The sequence below is a fragment of the Bos indicus genome, chromosome 5 (genome assembly GCF_029378745.1).
Source record: "Bos indicus isolate NIAB-ARS_2022 breed Sahiwal x Tharparkar chromosome 5, NIAB-ARS_B.indTharparkar_mat_pri_1.0, whole genome shotgun sequence".
Classification (NCBI taxonomy): Eukaryota; Metazoa; Chordata; class Mammalia; order Artiodactyla; family Bovidae; genus Bos; species Bos indicus.
In genome coordinates, this window is record NC_091764.1 from 41,534,541 (window position 1) to 41,553,731 (window position 19,191).

The 19,191-nt window shown below is 37.3% G+C and overlaps 1 protein-coding gene across 1 annotated transcript in view; it reads right to left on the bottom strand.

Annotated features, from left to right (window-relative positions):
- Window positions 1-19,191, bottom strand: part of REDIC1 (regulator of DNA class I crossover intermediates 1) — an 83,528-nt gene that overhangs the window by 20,071 nt on the left and 44,266 nt on the right. Inside the window, exons 7-9 of the mRNA XM_070789272.1 lie at window positions 9,255-9,778; window positions 8,982-9,051; window positions 7,210-7,270 (exon numbers count right to left, since the gene is read on the bottom strand). Coding sequence (XP_070645373.1) covers window positions 7,210-7,270; window positions 8,982-9,051; window positions 9,255-9,778 — 655 coding nt within the window. The remainder of the gene's footprint in view (window positions 1-7,209; window positions 7,271-8,981; window positions 9,052-9,254; window positions 9,779-19,191) is intronic.

Here is a 19,191-nt window from a genome sequence, read left to right on the forward strand (position 1 = left end):
TGTATAGCTATGACCAATCTAGACAGCATATTTTCATCCAAAGAGCAAACATCTTTTAATTTCATGGCTGCAGTCATCATCTGCAGTGATTTTGGAGCCCAAGAAAATAAAATCTCACACTATTTCCATTGTTACCCCATCTTTTGGCTATGAAGTGACGGGACTGGATGCAATGATCTTTGTTTTTTGAATGTTGTGTTTTAACCAACATTTTCATTTTCCTCTTTAACTTTCATCAAGAGGCTCTTTAGCTTTTCTTCGCTGTCTGCCATAAGAGTGGTGTCATCTGCATACCTGAGGTTACTGATATTCCTCCCGGAAACCTTGATTTCATCTGGTGCTTTATTCAGCCCAGCATTTCACATGATGTTCTCTGCATATAAGTTAAATAATCAAGAGTGACAATATTCAACCTGATGTACTCCTTTCCCAATTTGGAAACAGTTGGTTGTTCCATGTCCGGTTCTAACTGTTGCCTCTTGACCTGCATACAGATTTCTCAGGAAGCAGGTCAGGCGGTCTGGTATTCCCATCTCTTGAAGAATTTTCCACAGTTTGTTGTAATCCACAGAGTCAAAGGCTTTGGCATAGTCAATAAAGCAGAAGAAGATGTTTTTCTGGAACTCTCTTGCTTTTTCGATGATCCAGTGGATGTTGGCAATTTGATCTCTGGTTCCTCTGCCTTTTCTAAAACCAGCTTGAACATCTGGAAGTTCCCAGTTCACATACTGTTGAAACCTGGCTTGGAAAAATTTGAGCATTACTTTGCTAGTGTGTGAGAAGAGTGCAGTTGTGTGGTAGTTTGAGCATTCTTTGGCATTGCCTTTCTTTGGGACTGGAATGAAAACTGACCTTTTCCAGTCTTATGGCCGCTGCTGAGTTTTCCAAATTTGTTGGCTTACTGAGTGCTGCACTTTCACAGCATCATCTTTTAGGATTTGAAATAGCTCAAGTGGAATTTCATCACCTTCACTAGCTTTGTTCATAGTGATGCTTCCTAAGGCCCACTTGACTTCGCATTCCAGGATGTGGAGCTCTAGGTGAGTGATCAAACCATCGTGGTTATCTGGGTCATTCAGATCATTTTTGTATAGTTCTTCTGTGTATTCTTGCCACCTCTTCTTAACAGCTTCTGTTTATGTTAGGTCCATACCATTTCTGTCCTTTATTGTGCCTATCTTTGCATGAAATGTTCCCTTGATATCTCTAATTTTCTTGACGAGATCTCTAATTTTTCCCATTCTACTGTTTTCCTCTATTTCTTTGCACTGATCACTTAGGAAGGTTTTCTTCTCTCTCCTTGCTCTTCTTCTAGAACTAACACCAAAAGAAAGACGTCCTTTTCATCATAGGGACTAGAACAAAAAAGTAGTAAGTCAAGAGCTACCTGGAGGTACAGGCAAGTTTGGCCTTGGTGTACCAAATGAAGCACGTCAAAGGCTAACAGAGTTTTGCCAAAACAACGTACGGGTCATAGCAAACACCCTCTTTCAACAACACAAGAGATGACCCTACACATGGACTTCACCAGATGGTGAAAACCAAAATCCAATTGATTATATTCTTTGCTGCTAAAGATGGAGAAGCTCTATAGAGTCAGCAAAAACAAGACCAAGAGCTGACTGTGGCTCAGATCAGGACTCCTTTATTGCAAAATTCAGACTTAAATGAAGGAAGTAGGAAAACCACTATATCATTAATGTATGAACTTAATCAAATCCCTTATGATTATACATTGGAAGTGACAGATTCAAGAGATTAGATCTGGTAGACCGAGTGCCTGAAGAAATATGGATGGAGGTTCATGACTTTGTACAGGAGGCAGTGATCAAGTCTGTCCCCAAGAAAAAGAAGTGCAAAAATGCAAAATGGTTGTCTGAGTATGCCTTACAAGTAGCTGAGGAAGGAAGAGAAGCAAAAAGCAAAGGAGAAAAGGAAAGATATACCCATCTGAAAGAAACAACTAGCTAAGAGCCAAATTGAGGAAATGTAAACGTATTGGCTAGATGAGAAAAAAAAAAAAAAAAACCCTCACATTGAGGCAGGTAGAACAGGCTGAGATCAATCTTAGATTACTCTGAGACACCATAAACCTCACCCCAGGTGCAGCAACCCACAATCAGGAAGAAACCTACAACTGAAAGTGTCTTCATTAAGAGCTAATGGTTTGAACCTTATATTTGATTACTGAGAGATGACCCTCCTAAATATCAAGCTTTGGAAGCCAGTAAAGTCTGTGTCCATGAGATCCAGTTCTCAAAGGGTTTACACAAGCTCCATGTGACTACTCTCTAGGGCTTAGAGTATAGGCAGCCCACTGACACACTCAATCTTTCTGTGAAAGAAGCCTATTAGTTTATCTTCATAGATGTGGCCTTAACGGAAGGCTTCTGATTAAACACATCTAAGGGCAGGCTGTAATTCTCTCCAGGGACCTGAGAGTCTAGGCATTATCTTCATGCTCCTTCTGCTTTGATCTAGGTCACCAGTATCTCCCAGAGATGAGATTATACACATAGCTGGTACCCTAGCTTTTGTGGTTTCCATCCTTTGTCTGCCTGGATCTGGTAGCCAATGAATCTTATACTCAGAGGTCCTGTAGCACTGTAACAAATGGAGAAATAGGTCTCAGATAGTCATTCCCCTCAGAGCACAGCACAGAGGCAGCAGACTGAAACATACCCTCAAATCTTTCTGTGAAAGAGGCCTACCTGTTTATCTTAAATCTTCTGCCTCAGGGACAGGATTCTTATTTGACACACTTTTAAAGGCATACTGAAATACTTTTCAAAGACTACAGAACTCAGCAGGTGCCACCTTTGCCCTTTCCTTCTGCCAGATTCTAAGCTGTCACAATGAATGTTACTGCCATATCACTAAACAAAGGATGTTGCAGCCATCAAGACATCAGCTAGTACAGCCTCCTCTGCCCCCTCCACCTATGGGTGCACCCTGATGGGATTCAGGATGAGAAAACAGGATACTGGACTTAGATAGTTAAGGTATATATCAAAGAAATTATTTTAAGAAGCCCAGCACTTGCTTCTTCTCACACATAGAAAAGTACTATATTCAATAACTTGAGATATCTGGTTTTTCTTTAATGATCCTTTAGTGCTGGCTGTTTGCTGCTTTTGTAAAAACACCTGTATATTCTGGCTCCTCCCTTAGCCTGAAGGAACAGTTCCTTGGAGCTATCTGAGAGACTGTCCCCTGGGCAAAAGACCCTAGTATGCCTGCTCAAAAAAAAAATCCAAAAAAAACACAAAAAACATAATTCAACTTTCAGGATGTGATTTTTTTTTTTTCAGTTGACACTGGTAGCACACATCTGGTACCCTGACTTTTGAGGCTGCTGCCCAAAGGACACGTCTCTTGATATCTGGCTCCAGTGGCCTGTGTGGCTTAGTGTTCACAGGTTTAACAGGTTGTTAGTTGTTGGTGTAGTCACTAAGTCATGTCCAACTCTTGCGAACCCATGGACTATAGCCTGCTAGCCTCCTCTGTCCATGAGATTTTCCAGGCAAGAATACTGCAGTGGGTTGCCATTTCCTCCCCAGGGTTCGACAGGGTGTTTGAGAATTGTTTCTTTGTTCGATAGGGTGGTAGCAAACAAATAAAAACTCTCAACTGGTTATCACACCAGGTCTCAGTATAGATGGGACAGACAGAAATCCACATCTCAAAGTCTTCTCATGAAAGAAGTATATTTACATACCTTATAAGCTATTGGCTGAGGGTCCAGCTTCAAATCAGACTAAACCTATATTTTGACTGGCAGGTTCTGGCATACCCACAACTAGGAGCCACTTAAAGTAAACTAAGATGCTTGGACAATCACAAAGATTTGAGAGACAACCAAGACCTAGGGCAAGGTTGAAACACAGTGATCATCACTTACATGAAGCCACTCCTTCCAGACTATGAGAGGCGACCTTCTTATCTAATGCATGAAAACCAACAGAGTGTTAGGAAAATGAAGAAACAGAAGAATATTTTCCAGATGAAAGAAAAAGATAAAACCTTAGAAAAACACCTTATTGAAATGGAGGTAACTGATTTACCTTATACCTTACAAAATAACAGTCGAAATAATTGATCACTGAGGTCAGGACATCAACATGTGAACAAAGTGAGAATTTCAACAAAGAAACATAAAATAAAGGAAAATACCAAACAGAAATCAGAGCCTAAGAATACAATAACTGGGCCTAAAAATACAATAGAAAGCTTCAACAGAAGACCAGATTAAGATGAAGAAATGATCAGAACTCTGAAAATAGGGAAAGGAACCTATCCAATCAGAGTATCAAAAAAAGATAAAGGAATGAAAAAGAGTGAAAATACAAAAATGCAGTAAAGGACTTATGGGACACTATCAAGTGGACCAATATTCACATTACAGGAGTCCAAAAAAGAAAAGAAGAATTAAAAATGGCAGAAAAATGATTTGAAAAAAAATAGCCAATACCTTCCCTAACATGGGAAAGGAAACATCCTTCCAAATACTAGAAGACAATACAGTTCCAATAAAGATGAATCCAAAGAGACTCATAAAGACATTAACTTATCAAAAGTTAAAAACAAGGAGAGAATCTTAAAAGCAGCAAGAGAAAAACAACTTGTTATGTACAAGGGAAGCCTCATAAGACCAGCACCAGGTTTTTCACCACAAACTTTTCAGTCCAGTTCAGTGCCATGATCTTAGTTTTCTGAATGCTGAGTTTTAAGCCAACTTTTTCACTCTCCTCTTTCACTTTCATCAAGAGGCTCTTTAGTTCTTCACTTTCTGCCATAAGGGTGGTGTCATCTGCATATCTGAGGTTATTGGTATTTCCCCGGTAATTTTCATTCCAGCTTGTGCTTCATCCAGCCCGGCATTTCGCGTGATGTACTCTGCATATAGTTAAATAAGCAGGGTGACAATATACAGCCTTGATGTACTCCTTTCCAATTTGGAACCAGTCCGTTGTTCCATGTCTGGCTCTAATTGTTGCTTCTTGACCTGCATACAGGTTTCCCAGGAGGCAGATTAAATGGTCTGATATTCCCATCCCTTTAAGAATTTTCCACAGTTGACTATGAACTACAGTCAAAGGCTTTAGTGTACTCACTGAAGCAGATGTTTTTCTGGAATTCCCTTGCCTTCTCTGTGATCTAGCGAATGCTGGCAATTTGATCCCTGGTTCCTTTGCCTTTTCTAAATGCAGCTTATACAACTGGAAGTTCTAAGTTCACCTACTGCTGAAGCCTAGCTTGAAGGATTTTGAGCATTACTTTGCTAGTATGTGACATGAATGCAACTGTATGGTAGTTTGAACATTGTTTTAGGTGGTAGGTTTTGGTTTCTTTTTGAAATTTTTCTTGCTTCTTGATGAAGTCCTGTATTGCTGTAAATTTCCCTCTTAGAACTGACATTTTAATTATATGTCTTACTATGGGTCTGTTTGAGTTCATCTTATTTGGAACCCTCTTTGCTTCCTGTCCCTGAACATCTATTTCCTTCTTTAGTTTTGGGGATTTTTCAGCCATAGTATCTTCATATACATTTTTATTAACCTACTCTCTCTCCTCTCCTGGCAGCCCTATGATGTGAATGTTGACACCCTTAACGTTATACTAGAGATCTCATAGATTACATTCATTTTTCTTCATTTGTCTTTCTGTTGTTCTGATTTAGTGATTTCCATTATACTAAATTCCAGATCATTTATGCATTCTCCATCATTTAGTCTGCTATTCATTCCTTCTAGTCTGTTTTTTCTAATCTCAGATACTGAATTATCTTTTTGTATTGCATTTTTTAATGTTTTCTAGATCCTTGTTAAAGTGACCAATGTTTAGGTGGATTATTTTCCCTAATTCAGTTAACAGTTTTATTACTGGTGTTTTGAATTATTTATCTGGTAAACTGTTTGTTTCATTAGTTTTTCAGAGGCTTTCTCTTGCTCTTCCAATTAAGAATAGTTTCTCTGCCTTTGTATTTAACTTTCTATGCCTCTATGAATTTAGGTGAAATATTTGCCTAGTGTGGTCTTGAAGGGGTATTTCTTATGTGGGAGCATCTGTATGCAGACTGCATGTGCCCAATGTCTTTGGTGGGATGACTGGATTTGATGTGGATTCTAGGCATGTCTTTCTTCAGGTTGTGCTGGTAGTGATCACCTTGGAAGGGGGTGGTGCTAAAGACAGAAGCACTAGAGCCTGCTCAGGGTTCTAGTGCCTGGACTTCCTCTCTGAAGCAGGACTTCCTCTCAGCTCAGTGGCCATCACTGCCATGTCAGGGGCAGGGTCTGGTCCCAAGCTGCTACAGTAGAAGCTCTGGAGGTTATTTTTTCATTGTCATTTATGTCAAGCTAATTTCTTATTTTCTTTTTGATTTCACCATCAGCTCATTGGTTCTTTAGTAGCACATTTAAAAAAAATTTTTAATTGAAGGATAGTTGCTTTACAATTTTATGTTAATTTCTTTAGTGCAACCATGTAAATCAGCCATGCCACCCGCCCCCCACAAGAGTTTTCCTCCCACTCCCTCATCCCATCCCTCTAGGTCATCACAGAGCACCAGGCTGGACTCCCTGTATTATATAAAGCACATGTTTCAGTCTAAATGTAATCATGTTTTCTCATCATTCTTTCTGTGATTTCTCAATTTGTAATGTTGTGTCATGAAAAGATGTTTGGAATATTAATAATTACTATCCTGTTACATTTATTGAGGCTGGTTTCATGTCTTAGTATATGGTCTATCCTAGAGAATGTTCCATGCACTCTTGAATAGAACGTGTATTCTTTCGTGAATGAATGATTCATACACCCTTTTAATGAGCAGGTATTATGACTTAAGTAACCAATGTTTATATAAGTTTCAGTATTCTTAAATATATAACTATATTCACCTGTAGCACATTTAAACCTGTAAAGAAATTTCATCCTGGAATAAATTTTATAGGACTTACAGAAAGAACTTTAAATTCATCTATATTGGTTTGAAATAAGGCACATTACAGTTTCTAAAATGTTGTTAATTTTATTTCTAGATCCAAGCAATAATTTTCCCAAAGTAAAAAAAAAAAAAAAAAATGCATAAAGGTTACCCTAAACAGAAATTTTTCAGAAAGAGCTAACCAAAATTAATTTCAAATACTAAGATATGACATGATAATACAACTCACTTAACTGGAAAGAAAATGTAAGACTGTACTTTACCTCACCAACTCCAAAGTCCCATGATTGCTCAGAATGCAATTCTTCCAAAGGGATATTATCTCTAAGGGTTATAAATAAGACAGTATTAGAATGTGCTTTAATCCCTCTGAAATTACTGTTCTAAATTATGACACCCAAAGTTGATTAAAGGTCAGAATTATAAAGGAAAGTGAAGTCACTCAGTCGTGTCCAACTCTTTGCGACCGCATGGACTGTAGCCTGCTAGGCTGTTCTGTCAATGGGATTCTCCAGGCAAGAATAGTGGAGTGGGTTGCCATTTCCTTCTCTAGATTATAAGGGAAGTTTTTAAACATAAGGATTCACAAGCTCTATCTTAAGGAGTCTATATGTAGGCCAAACTTGATATTTTGTATTTTAAAAACACCCTCAAGTGATAAGTATCTGCATATAGGGTTGGGAGCCATATTCTAAATCATCTTCATAAAGTATATTTTAAAATTCAAGTTTTAACATTCTATTTCTCATTCATGAGATTGAATATTTAGAAGTTTTTACAATGAAGAACCTAAGCTGATTTTGTTAAATAAATGGTGAATCTCTTTTTTAATTAATTTAGTGCCAGTCCCATAAAAATGGCATCTAATATTCTTTGTACTAATAGATATTTTACATATTTCTTAAGAAAGTATTCTCAAAATAAAAATCTATTCTAATTCATGATTTTCAATTACGAAGTATGAAAATAAATAATAAATAAATAAATCATAACTATTTCCAAGAAAGTTGTTTATTCTGAACCGTTTTCTTTAATTATCTATAATATCAGTCCTATAAATTGTTGATATGCTTGTTTATGCTATTAACCTTTGACTTCTATTACTCCCTCAATTCTGAGTCTATATTAACCAAGCAAATTTCCCATGGAGAGCTGCCAAAATGTAGAAAATACGCTTCTCATGCCAGTCAGCATTCCTATATATGTCATCCTTCTATTTCTTATTATAAATTAATAAATTGACATTATGGAGGGTAAATAAACTTGCTGAACACATCAGTTTTTTCAAATCAACTAACGCTACGAGGAGTTAACCAACACAACTAACACCAGGAGGAGATCCAACCAGTCTATCCTAAAGGAAATCAGTCCTGAATATTCATTGGTAGGACTGATGCTGAAACTCCAATTCTTTGGCCACATGATGTGAAGAACTGACTCACTAGACAAGACCCTGATGCTGGTAAAGATTGAAGGCAGGAGGAGAAGGGGATGACGAAGGCAGGAGGAGAAGGGGATGACAGAGAATGAGATGGTTGGATGGCACCACTGACTCGATGGACAGGAGTCTGAATAAGCTCTGGGAGTTGGTGACGGACAGGGAAGCCTGGAGGGCTGCAGTCCATGGGGTCACAAAGAGTTGAGACACGAATGAGCGACTGAACACTACAACTTAGATATTTTTGCACTGGTTAATATGAGGACCAAATTATCAACTAGGGTGATATTATCAAGGTTCTGACAACTGATTTTTTAAAAAATATTTATTTGGCTGCACCAGGTCTTTAGTTGCAGCAAGCAAACTCTTAGTTGTTGTATGTGGGATCTAGTTCCCCGAGGAGGAATTGAATCCGGACCTCCTGCATTGGGAGCATTGAATCTTAGCCACTGGACCACCAGGGAAGTCCCTGACAATTGATTTCTGAGTCCAGTCTGCCCACCCTAAGACAGCAATATGTCTACTTCACTTTGTATCCTTCAAAGTGCGTTATTTTAGACAACAACTGGCATTCTTCAGATTCTTCTAAAAACTTACATATGATTCACTTGGTATTTCTGTGTTTTTTCCTGGTATATCTTCTCTTGGTAATCATTTTCAAATTTTCCTTTAAAATAAAAGTATGCATTGAAATAAAACTTTAGTATGACACATATGAAGGGATGGCACTGGTTCACAATGTCATATAATGTCATCCTATTTTTAATTTCAGATTCCTCCAAACACACACACATACACACACATATATTCATTAAAACTAAAAACAAAAAAAATCCAACAGATAATTACATTTTCATATATAACACCAACCTTTTTCATTAGAGCTGGCTGAATAAAAATCTTTCTCAAAAGATGTACTAAAATTATTTCTTTCATTATTCTTGTACTCTTTCTGGCAAATCTTGTTTGGCTGACACTTTTCTGAATGACTTGATATTTTAAAAGTAGAATTACTAAAACCCAACTCTAGATCTGTAAAAATACTTTTAATGTGGCTATCCATGAAATGGTTTTTATCAGAATCAATGACTGCATACGTATCTCGTGTATTATCATAACCATACTTGTCAAAGGTTTCCTTTATCTTCTGTTGGTCTATGTTTAATAAATTGATCATATTTTCACTAATAAAAGAGTCACAGTTATCTGATAGAAGGCTGGAGGTTTGCTGGTTCATATCTTCATTTGAAAACTTTTTTCTATTTTCTTTCCAAATATGTTGTAATGAGTTATTTTCAGTAATGAAGTGTGACTGTCTTCTCTCATCCATGCTTCCACAATCTTCACCTACAACTACAGTAGGTGTCCTTGTAAGGAATTTTCTATTTCCTGGACTTTAGGATAAATAAAAACATATTTAGCAAGAAAAGAGCAGGGCATTCTCATTCAGAAACACCTGAAGCTAAATTCTAACGGAACATATTGAGTAGTTATTAACATTTAAGCAGGCCATGTTTACATTTTTTTTAATTTAAATAAATGATATTGCCTTGAGTGGAGATTTGTTTAATATGCTATCCTAGTATCTTAGTGAGTATAAAAATAATCTACACTTAATTTTGTACTTCAACATGAAATACTAGTATTTAGTTCAACTTGCATTATATTAACAAAAGATGACTAATCCCATAATAATGTCTATGGAATAACCTAGACAAACTCTGAACATAAATGCTGCTTCATTTAAATAAAGATATTTTGAAGACTATGCAAGGAAGAAAATTATCCCTAGTGTTAAAATGTCAAATAAAATTGTTATTAGAACATTCTATAAGATATTTCTAACAAGGACCTCAACCTATCAAAATCTTTCTCAAGTTTCCAAGGAAGAGCAATATACATACAAATGTATACGTAAGTATTGATAATAAATCCAAGAGAAAAGATGAGTTAGAAAAAAAGGTCTAAGTACCTTGCAAATTCCCTTCTAATGCAGAAATCATAATTCTAAACTATGTCCAATTTATATAAAAGGATCAAAACTATCATGGAAAGTAACTGGAAATCAAGATATTCTGAATTTTGTTGCCTTTAGTAGCTACAAATTTACATAGTATTGGTTTTTTTCCCAGAGATTAGAGATACCAACTAAAACTATGATTGAGTTCCAATTTTATTTTTAATTAATGCACTACTCTGTTCTAGGCAGTGAGTATGTCATGTATTGTGGACAGAGAGATAATTATTTGGGAATTTTTTGGGAATTATTTGAGAAAAAATATTTCAGTATTAAGGTACTAAGGAGAGAGAGATGTTTTGTCCATGAATGCTCACAGGTCATGATCCTGCATTATTTCTCAATATGGGTCTTACTGGTATTTGGGGTAGAATAATGAAATCACTGCAGCCATGAAATTAAAAGACGCTTACTCCTTGGAAGGAAAGTTATGACCAATCTAGACAGCATATTCAAAAGCAGAGACATTACTTTGCCAACAAAGGTTCATCTAGTCAAGGCTATGGTTTTTATAGTCGTCATGCATGGATGTGAGAGTTGGACTGTGATGAAAGCTGAGCGCTGAAGAATTGATGCTTTTGAACTGTGGTATTGGAGAAGACTCTTGAAGAGTCTCTTGGACTGCAAGGAGATCCAACCAGTCCATTCTGAAGGAGATCAGCCCTGGGATTTCTTTGGAAGGAATGATGCTAAAGCTGAAACTCCAGTACTTTGGCCACCTCATGAGAAGAGTTGACTCATTGGAAAAGACGTGATGCTGGGAGGGATTGGGGGCAGGAGGAGAAGGGGATGACAGAGGATGAGATGGTTGGATGGCATCACTGACTCGATGGACATGAGTCTGAGTAAACTCCGGGAGTTGGTGATGGACAGGGAGGCCTGGCGTGCTGAGATTCATGGGGTTGCAAAGAGTCGGACACGACTGAGCAAACTGAACTGAACTGAACTGAATGTTATTCTGTTATACCAAAAGACATAACCTATAGTATGCAATAATATACACTATCAACACCAGAGAAAATTCTGTTACTCTAAATGAGAAAATAAATTTAAAAGCACTGCATAAGTTAGAAAGCATACTACAAATGTAAATAATCATTCTAAACATTTGCAAAAATGTGCCAGAATTGAAAGAGACATGTGTAGCCAATGTTCATCACAACACTGTTAATAATAGCCAGGACACGGGAGCAACCTAGATGTGCATCAGCAGACGAATGGATAAGAAAGTTGTGGTACATATACACAATGGAATATTACTCAGCCATTAAAAAGAACACATTTGAATCAATTATAATGAGGTGGATGAAACTGGAGCCTATTATACAGAGTGAAGTAAGTCAGAAAGAAAAACACCGATACAGTAACATATACAGTAACATATACAACATACTAATACATATATATGAAATTTAGAAAGATGGTACTGATAACCCTATATGCGAGACAGCAAAAGAGACCCAGATGTATGGAACAGTCTTTTGGATTCTGTGGGAGAAGGCGAAAGTGGGATGATCTGAGAGAATAGCATTAAAACATGTATATTAGCATATGTGAAACAGATCGCCAGTCCAGGTTCAATGCATGAGACAGGGTGCTCAGGGCTGGTGCACTGGGATGACCCAGAGGGATGGGATGGGGAGGGAGCAGGGAGGGGGGTTCAGCATGGGGAACACATGTAAATCCATGGCTGATTCATGTCAATGTATGGCAAAACCCACTACAATATTGTAATTAGACTCCAATTAAAATAAATTAAAAAAATAAGGTATTTACAGTAGTAATCTATAGGGAGTGAAATTGTGATTTTTAAAAAATTTATTTTTGGTTGTATTTATTTTTCTTAAAAGGTACATGTACTGTTTCTATGATAATATAATAATATTTTAAATCAACTAAATAAAAAATTAAACACAAAAAAAATTTGCAAAAATGCGGGCAATAGAAAAGTGTATAGTAAACAGTTGTTGTTCACATGAAATAGACTAGAAGATGCAAAAAAAAAAAATTTAGAAAGTGAAAAGGGCTTTCCTATAGCCAATTATTACCACAGTACATAGAGAGAAGAAATTATTTTGATTGAGATAAATCAGGCAGGTGGCATTTGAATTGGGGACCGAATGTTGGGAAGAATTGTTACTTATGCAAATGGAAGAGAGAAATGATGGTAAACATATAAAAGACATATTAAGACAAATCAATACAGTTTCCTTAACAATTTATTTTTCCTAGAGATAAATATAAAATTTATCAAAATTATATACCAAAATAGGGATAAAGCTATTATCTGAATAAACAGTATTCAACAGGTATTTAATATAAGCCTGCTGTTTCTAAGTTGCTTCAGTTGTGTCCAACTCTTTGTGACCTGATGGACCATAGCCCACCAGACTTTTCCGTCCCTGGGATTCTCCAGGGTTGCCATGCCCTCTTCCAGGGGATCTTCCTGACTCAGGGATCGAAGTCACATGTCTTGTCTCCTGCATTGGCAGGGACTTCTTTACCACTAGTGCCCAATGTATGCCTACTATGTAGTAAGGAGACAGTAGAGTTTACATTCTAGTGAAAAAATATATTAAACAAATAAATAATTAACAATTATTAAGTACAATGAATGGAAAAAATTAAACAAATAAAAAGATACTAACAGCTCCTTTAGACATGCTACAGGATCACATGATGGAATAACATGTTGGAGGTCCTATTTCAGATAGTTTTATCAGGAAAGTCCCTAATAAGGAAATGATAAGTAAGCTAAAGGTACAGAATGGTTACACATGTGAAGAAAGGAGTAAATACACCTCTGGGGGATGGACTAATAAGCACAAATGCAAAATCTACAGCATGTTTGAGAAATGAAAAGAGGAGGAATAAGACCAGATTATAATCAGTAAAAGAAAACTTATGAGTTAAGGTTTAAGCACAAAAGGGCCAAAAATTATGCAGAGCTTTATTTCTGAAAAGAGTAATAAGAAATACTTTAAGATTCTAAGTACAAAAACAAAATCGACTACTTTCTGCCTTGGAAAATATCAGTCTGATTGCTGGGAAGATATGAATTTCAGGACTTTTGACTGACCACATGAAGTAAAAGAGACCAGATTAACCCTCCCAACTGACACAATTCAAAAACTAGACAAAATACATGAGACAATGATTTTCAGACATTGGCCATTAGGTATAACAGGATAATGATTCCTGAGAGAGAGAAAGCAAATTAAATGAACCCCATAACTGCCCCTAGTTTACTGCCTTGAGACTGTCTGTATCCATGCCACAGAATACTTGGAGAAACCTAGTCAGAGTCCTAAGAATTCCCTTCTTGAGGAAACAGAGCTGAGGGTTCAGGGAGACCACAGAAAACAGAATTCACAAGGCAGAGTACCATGAAGGAGGATGTTTCAAAAAAGCAAACTCTGGAGATCTACAGAGAGTTATCAAATTTTTAACCAAGTACTCACCAGCAAATGCATATGAAGCAATTACTCAAGACTGGGAAAAGAAATCCAACATGAGAAGATGGAACAATTTCAGGAACTCAAAGATGGGAACATTTTGTGTTTCCATCAACCAGAGTGGAAAATTTTGTAATCCAAAGAAAACTAGAGAAGACTCAGAAGAGTATTGCCTCAGCAGAGGGCAAAATAGCCACAGACTGAATGAAGGTGTACCTGGTGCTGCTTAACAAATTCTAATGCAAGTTTCAAAATAATCATGTTACTTCCAAGTAACTAAACTGTATCCCAGAACAAAGCTTAGGATGATCTATAGGAATATGAGACTTCCAGAAACCAAAAAGATGATTTACAAGGTGTAGAATCTAAACAAAATTATCAGGACTGCAAAGAAGCAGAAAGTTGCTGTCTCTAATAAGGAGGGAAATCAGTTGTTAGAAACAGACTAAGAAATGACACAAAATGATATACTTTAACTTTATACACAAGGACACTAAAAGATTTATTCTAACTATATTCCTTATTTCAAGAAGCTAGACAAAAGATTAAGCATGTTGAATAGACATCTGGAAAATAAACAGAGCAGTTAAATCAAACTTCTAGAGATGAAAAATGCACTGAATAGATTTACTGGTATTGGATACCAAAGAAGATACAATTAGTAAATTTGAAGTTCTAATAAAATCTATATAAAATGAAAGGAAAGGAAAAAAAATTTAAATAAATAGAGCATCAGTAAACTGTTTAACAACTTCAGTTGGACAACTTTATATATTATTTAGATTCCCAAAGAAGAGGGGAGAAGTATCAGAAAAAATATTTGAAAAATTAATGACTGAATTTTTTTCAAATTTGGTTAAAACAGTAAGTCCACAAATCCAAGAAACTCAACACATCCCAAACACAAGAAATCGAAAACAAACATTCTAATCCTAATGGAGAGAAATCTATAGTAGAAAATTTGTAGTAGAGAATCCGTAATAAAAAAAAAACTTAAAAACAGAGAAAAATACATATTATATACACAGATATTTAGATATTTAGCAAACTTCTAGTTGGAAACAATGCCACTCAAATGTCTTTGAAAAATGGCACTCATCCCTGACCGAACGTGAGGTCTTATACTCAAGGTGTTTAAAAACAACCTCCAACTCATCATTGACTGACCTCTGAGCATGGCTTTTCAGCTGTAAATATCTATGTTAAAAGAAAGGTACCAAATTACTAAGTTAAACTTACATCTTAAGAAAATAGAAAAAAAGAAGAGCAAACTAAATCCAAAGTAAGTAGAAAAAGGAAATCATAAACATCATTGGAAGCATGGAGTCTTGAACACTGGACTACAAAGGTAAGTCCCCCTTTATATTTTAAACATGTAAGTTGTTTCATTTTCTTGAAGTGATATTCTTGCTTTTTAAAATCTATCTGTGAATAATTTTGGAAGCCTTCCATAAAAATTTTAAATAATTATTAGCAGCTGATTTAGTGCATTTATGGAACATGGGCAATTTCAATATATCATCACATTGGTTTTTCCATATAACCCTGAAGGAAAGATGCTATCGCTAGTCTAGATGAGGTAGACGAAATGACAAAAGATATAAATAAGTTAGCTACAGTCTCATGACTAATAAATAAGAGATCTACTTTTCAAAATAAGTTTGACACAAGGTATAATATCTGTATTTTTTAAAATTTCTTTTAAAATCTATATTTGCAAACAAAATACATCCCTGCTAAACTGTCTCTAGTTGAGTAAGCCAGATGAAGGGGAGTCATCACCTTGTCAGTTCTGTCTCCTTTGATTTTCACAATTTCTCTTAAATATTGACCAGGAATGTACTTTTTAACATTTCTCTAATTTCTGCAGAGTTATCTATAGAAGAACCCTGGACAAAATTGATCTTATGCCTCTTTTGCATCCAGTATTTAGAGATGATTTAGACTAAACTTCAGTCATTATCATTTAGACTCAAATTTAAAATACCCAGTTCTGGATAATTTCTTCTTCCATGAGAAGGTTTCTAGGCCCTTTCAGTTCTCTAGCCACTGTCAGTTCAGTTCAGTTGCTCAGTTGCGTCCAACTCTTTGCGACCCCATGGACTGCAGGACACCAGGCTTCCCTGTCCATCGCCAAATCCCAGAGCTTATTCAAACTCATGTCCATCGAGTCGGTGATGCCATCCAACAATTTCATCCTCTGTGATCCTCTTCTCCTCCTGCCTTCAATCTTTACCAGCATCAGGGTCTTTTCAAATGAGTCCATTCTTCACATCAGGTGGCCAAAGTATTGGGAGTTTCAGCTTCAGCATCAGCCCTTCCAATGAATATTCAGGATTGATTTCCTTTAGGATTGACTGGTTTCATCTCCTTGCAGTCCAAGGGACTCTCAAGAGTCTTCTCCAACACCACAGTTCAAAAGCATCAATTCTTTGGCGCTCAGCTTTCTTCACAGTCCAACTCTCATATCCATACATGACTACTAGAAAAACCACAGCTTTAACTAGATGGGCCTTTGTTGGCAAAGTAATGCCTCTGCTTTTTAGGTCCATGAATCAAGGTAAACTGAAAGTGATCAAACAGGAAAAGGAAAGAGTGAACATCAACATTTTAGGAATCAGTGAACTAAAATGGACTGGAATGGGCAAATTTAACTCGGATGACCATTATATCTACTACTGTAAGCAAGAAGAAATGGAGTAGCCCTCATAGCCAACAAGAGAGTCCAAAATGCAATACTTAGGTGCAATCTCAAAAATGGCAGAATGATCTCTCTTTGTTTCCAAGGCAAACCATTCAATATTATAGTAATCCAAGTCTATGCCCCAACCAGTAATGCTGAAGAAGCTGAAGTTGAACTGGTCTATGAAGACTTATAAGACCTTCTGGAACTTACACCCAAAAGATGTCCTTTTCATTATAGGGGACTGGAATGCAAAAGTAGGAAGGCAAGAGATACCTGGAACAATAGGCAAATTTGGCCTTGGAGTACAAAATGAAGCAGGGCAAAGGCTAACAGTTTTGCCAAGAAAACGCACTGTTTGCCAACAAAGAGCAAGCACCCTTTTCCAACAACACAAGATGACTCCACACATGGACATCACGAGATGGTCAACACCAAAATCATATTGATTATATTCTTTGCAGCCAAAGATGGAGAAACTCTATAAACAGTCAGCAAAAACAAGACCGGGAGCTGACTGTGGCTCAGATCATGAACTCCTTATTGTAAAATTTAGGCTGAAATGGAAGAAACTATGGAAAACCACTAGACCATTCAGATATGACCTAAATCAAATCCCTTATGATTATACAGTGGAAGTGACAAATAGATTAAGGGAATAGATCTGATAGAGTGCCTGAAAAACTATGGATAGAAGTTTATGACAGTGTACAGTAGGCAGTGATCAAAACCAACCCCAAGAAAAAGATATACAAAAAGGCAAAATGGTTGTCTGAGGAGGCCTTACAAATAGCTGAAAAAAGCAGAGAACCAAAAGGCAAAAAGAAAAAAGGAAAGATATACCCATGTGAATGCAGAGTTCCAAACAATAGCAAGGAGAGATAAGAAAGCCTTCCTCAGTGATCAATGCAAAGAAATAGAGGAAAACAATAGAATGGGAAAGATTAGGGATCTCTTCAAGAAAATTAGAGACACCTAGGGAACATTTCCGGAGAAGGCAATGGCACCTCACTCCAGTACTCTTGCCTGGAAAATCCCATGGACCGAGGAGCCTGGTTGGCTGCAGTCCATGGGGTCGCCTAGAGTCAGACATGACTGAACGACTTCGTTTTCACTTTTCTCTTTCATGCACTGGAGAAGGAAATGGCAACACACTCCACAGTTCTTGCCTGGAGAATCCCAGGGATGGGGGAGCCTGGTGGGCTGCCGTCTACGGGGTTGCACAGAGTCGGACATGACTGAAGCGACTTAGAAGCAGCAGCAGCAGGGAACATTTCATGCAAAGATGGGCACAATAAAGGACAGAAATGGTATGGACCTAATAGAAGCAGAGGATATTAAGAAGAGGTGGCAAGAATACAAAGAAAGTAAAGTGAAGTCGCTCAGTCGTGTCCGACTCTTTCCGACCCCATGGACTGTAGACTATCAGGCTCCTTCGTCCATGGGATTTTCCAGGCAAGAGTGATGGAGTGGATTGCTATTTCCTTCTCCAGGGGATCTTCCCGACCCAGGAATCGAGCCCGGGTCTCCCGCATTGCAGGCAGGCAGACGACGGTCTGAGCCACCAGGGAAGCCCACACAGAAGAACCATACAAAAAAGATCTTCATGACCCAGATAATCACGATGGTGTGAGATCACTCACCTACAACCAGACATTCTAGAATGCAAAGTCAAGTGGACCTTAGGAAGAAGCATCACTATGAACAAAGCTAGTGGAGGTGATGGAATTCCAGTTGATCAATTTCAAATCCTAAAAGGTGATGGTGTGAAAGCGCTGCACTCAATATGCCAGCAAATTTGGAAAACTCAGCAGTGGCCATAGGACTGGAAAAGGTCAGTTTTCATTCCAATCCCAAAGAAAGACCTTGCCAAAGAATGCTCAAACTAGTCACTGTAACGCAACAATAATAGAAGCTCTATTTACACATTTTTGAGGCTTCCCAGGTGGCACTGGAAAAAAAAAGGATCTGCTTCACTGACTGCAGTAAAGCCTTTGACTGTGTGGATCACAACAAAATGTGGAAAATTAATAAAGTGATAGGGATACCAGACACCATCTTACCTGACTCCTGAGAAACCTGTATGCAGGACAGAAAGCAACAATGGACATGGAAAACTGCACATGGAAAAACGAACCGGTTCAAAATTGGGAAGGAGTATGTCAAGGCTGTATATTATCATCCTGCTTATTTAACTTACATGCATAGTAGTACATCACATGACATGCTGGGCTGGGGGACTCATAGGCTGGAATCAAGATTACCTGGAGAAGTATCAACAATCTCAGATATGCAGATTAAACCACTTTAATGGCAGATAATGAAGAGGAACTAAAGAGCCTCTTGATGAAGGTGAAAGTGGAAATGCTGGCTCAAAAGTCAACATTCAAACATGAAGATCATGGCATCCAGTCCTATCACTTCATGGCAAATAGATACAGAAAAAGTAGAAACAGCGTCAGATTTCATTTTCCTGGTCTCCAAAATCAACGCAGATAGTGACTGCAACCACAGAATTAAAAGATGCTTGCTCCTTGGAAAAAAATCTATGACAAATATAGACAGTATATTAAAAGCCAGAGACATCACTTTGCCAAGAAAAGTCAGTTTAGTGAAAGTTATGGTTTTTCCAGTAGTCATGTATGAATGTGA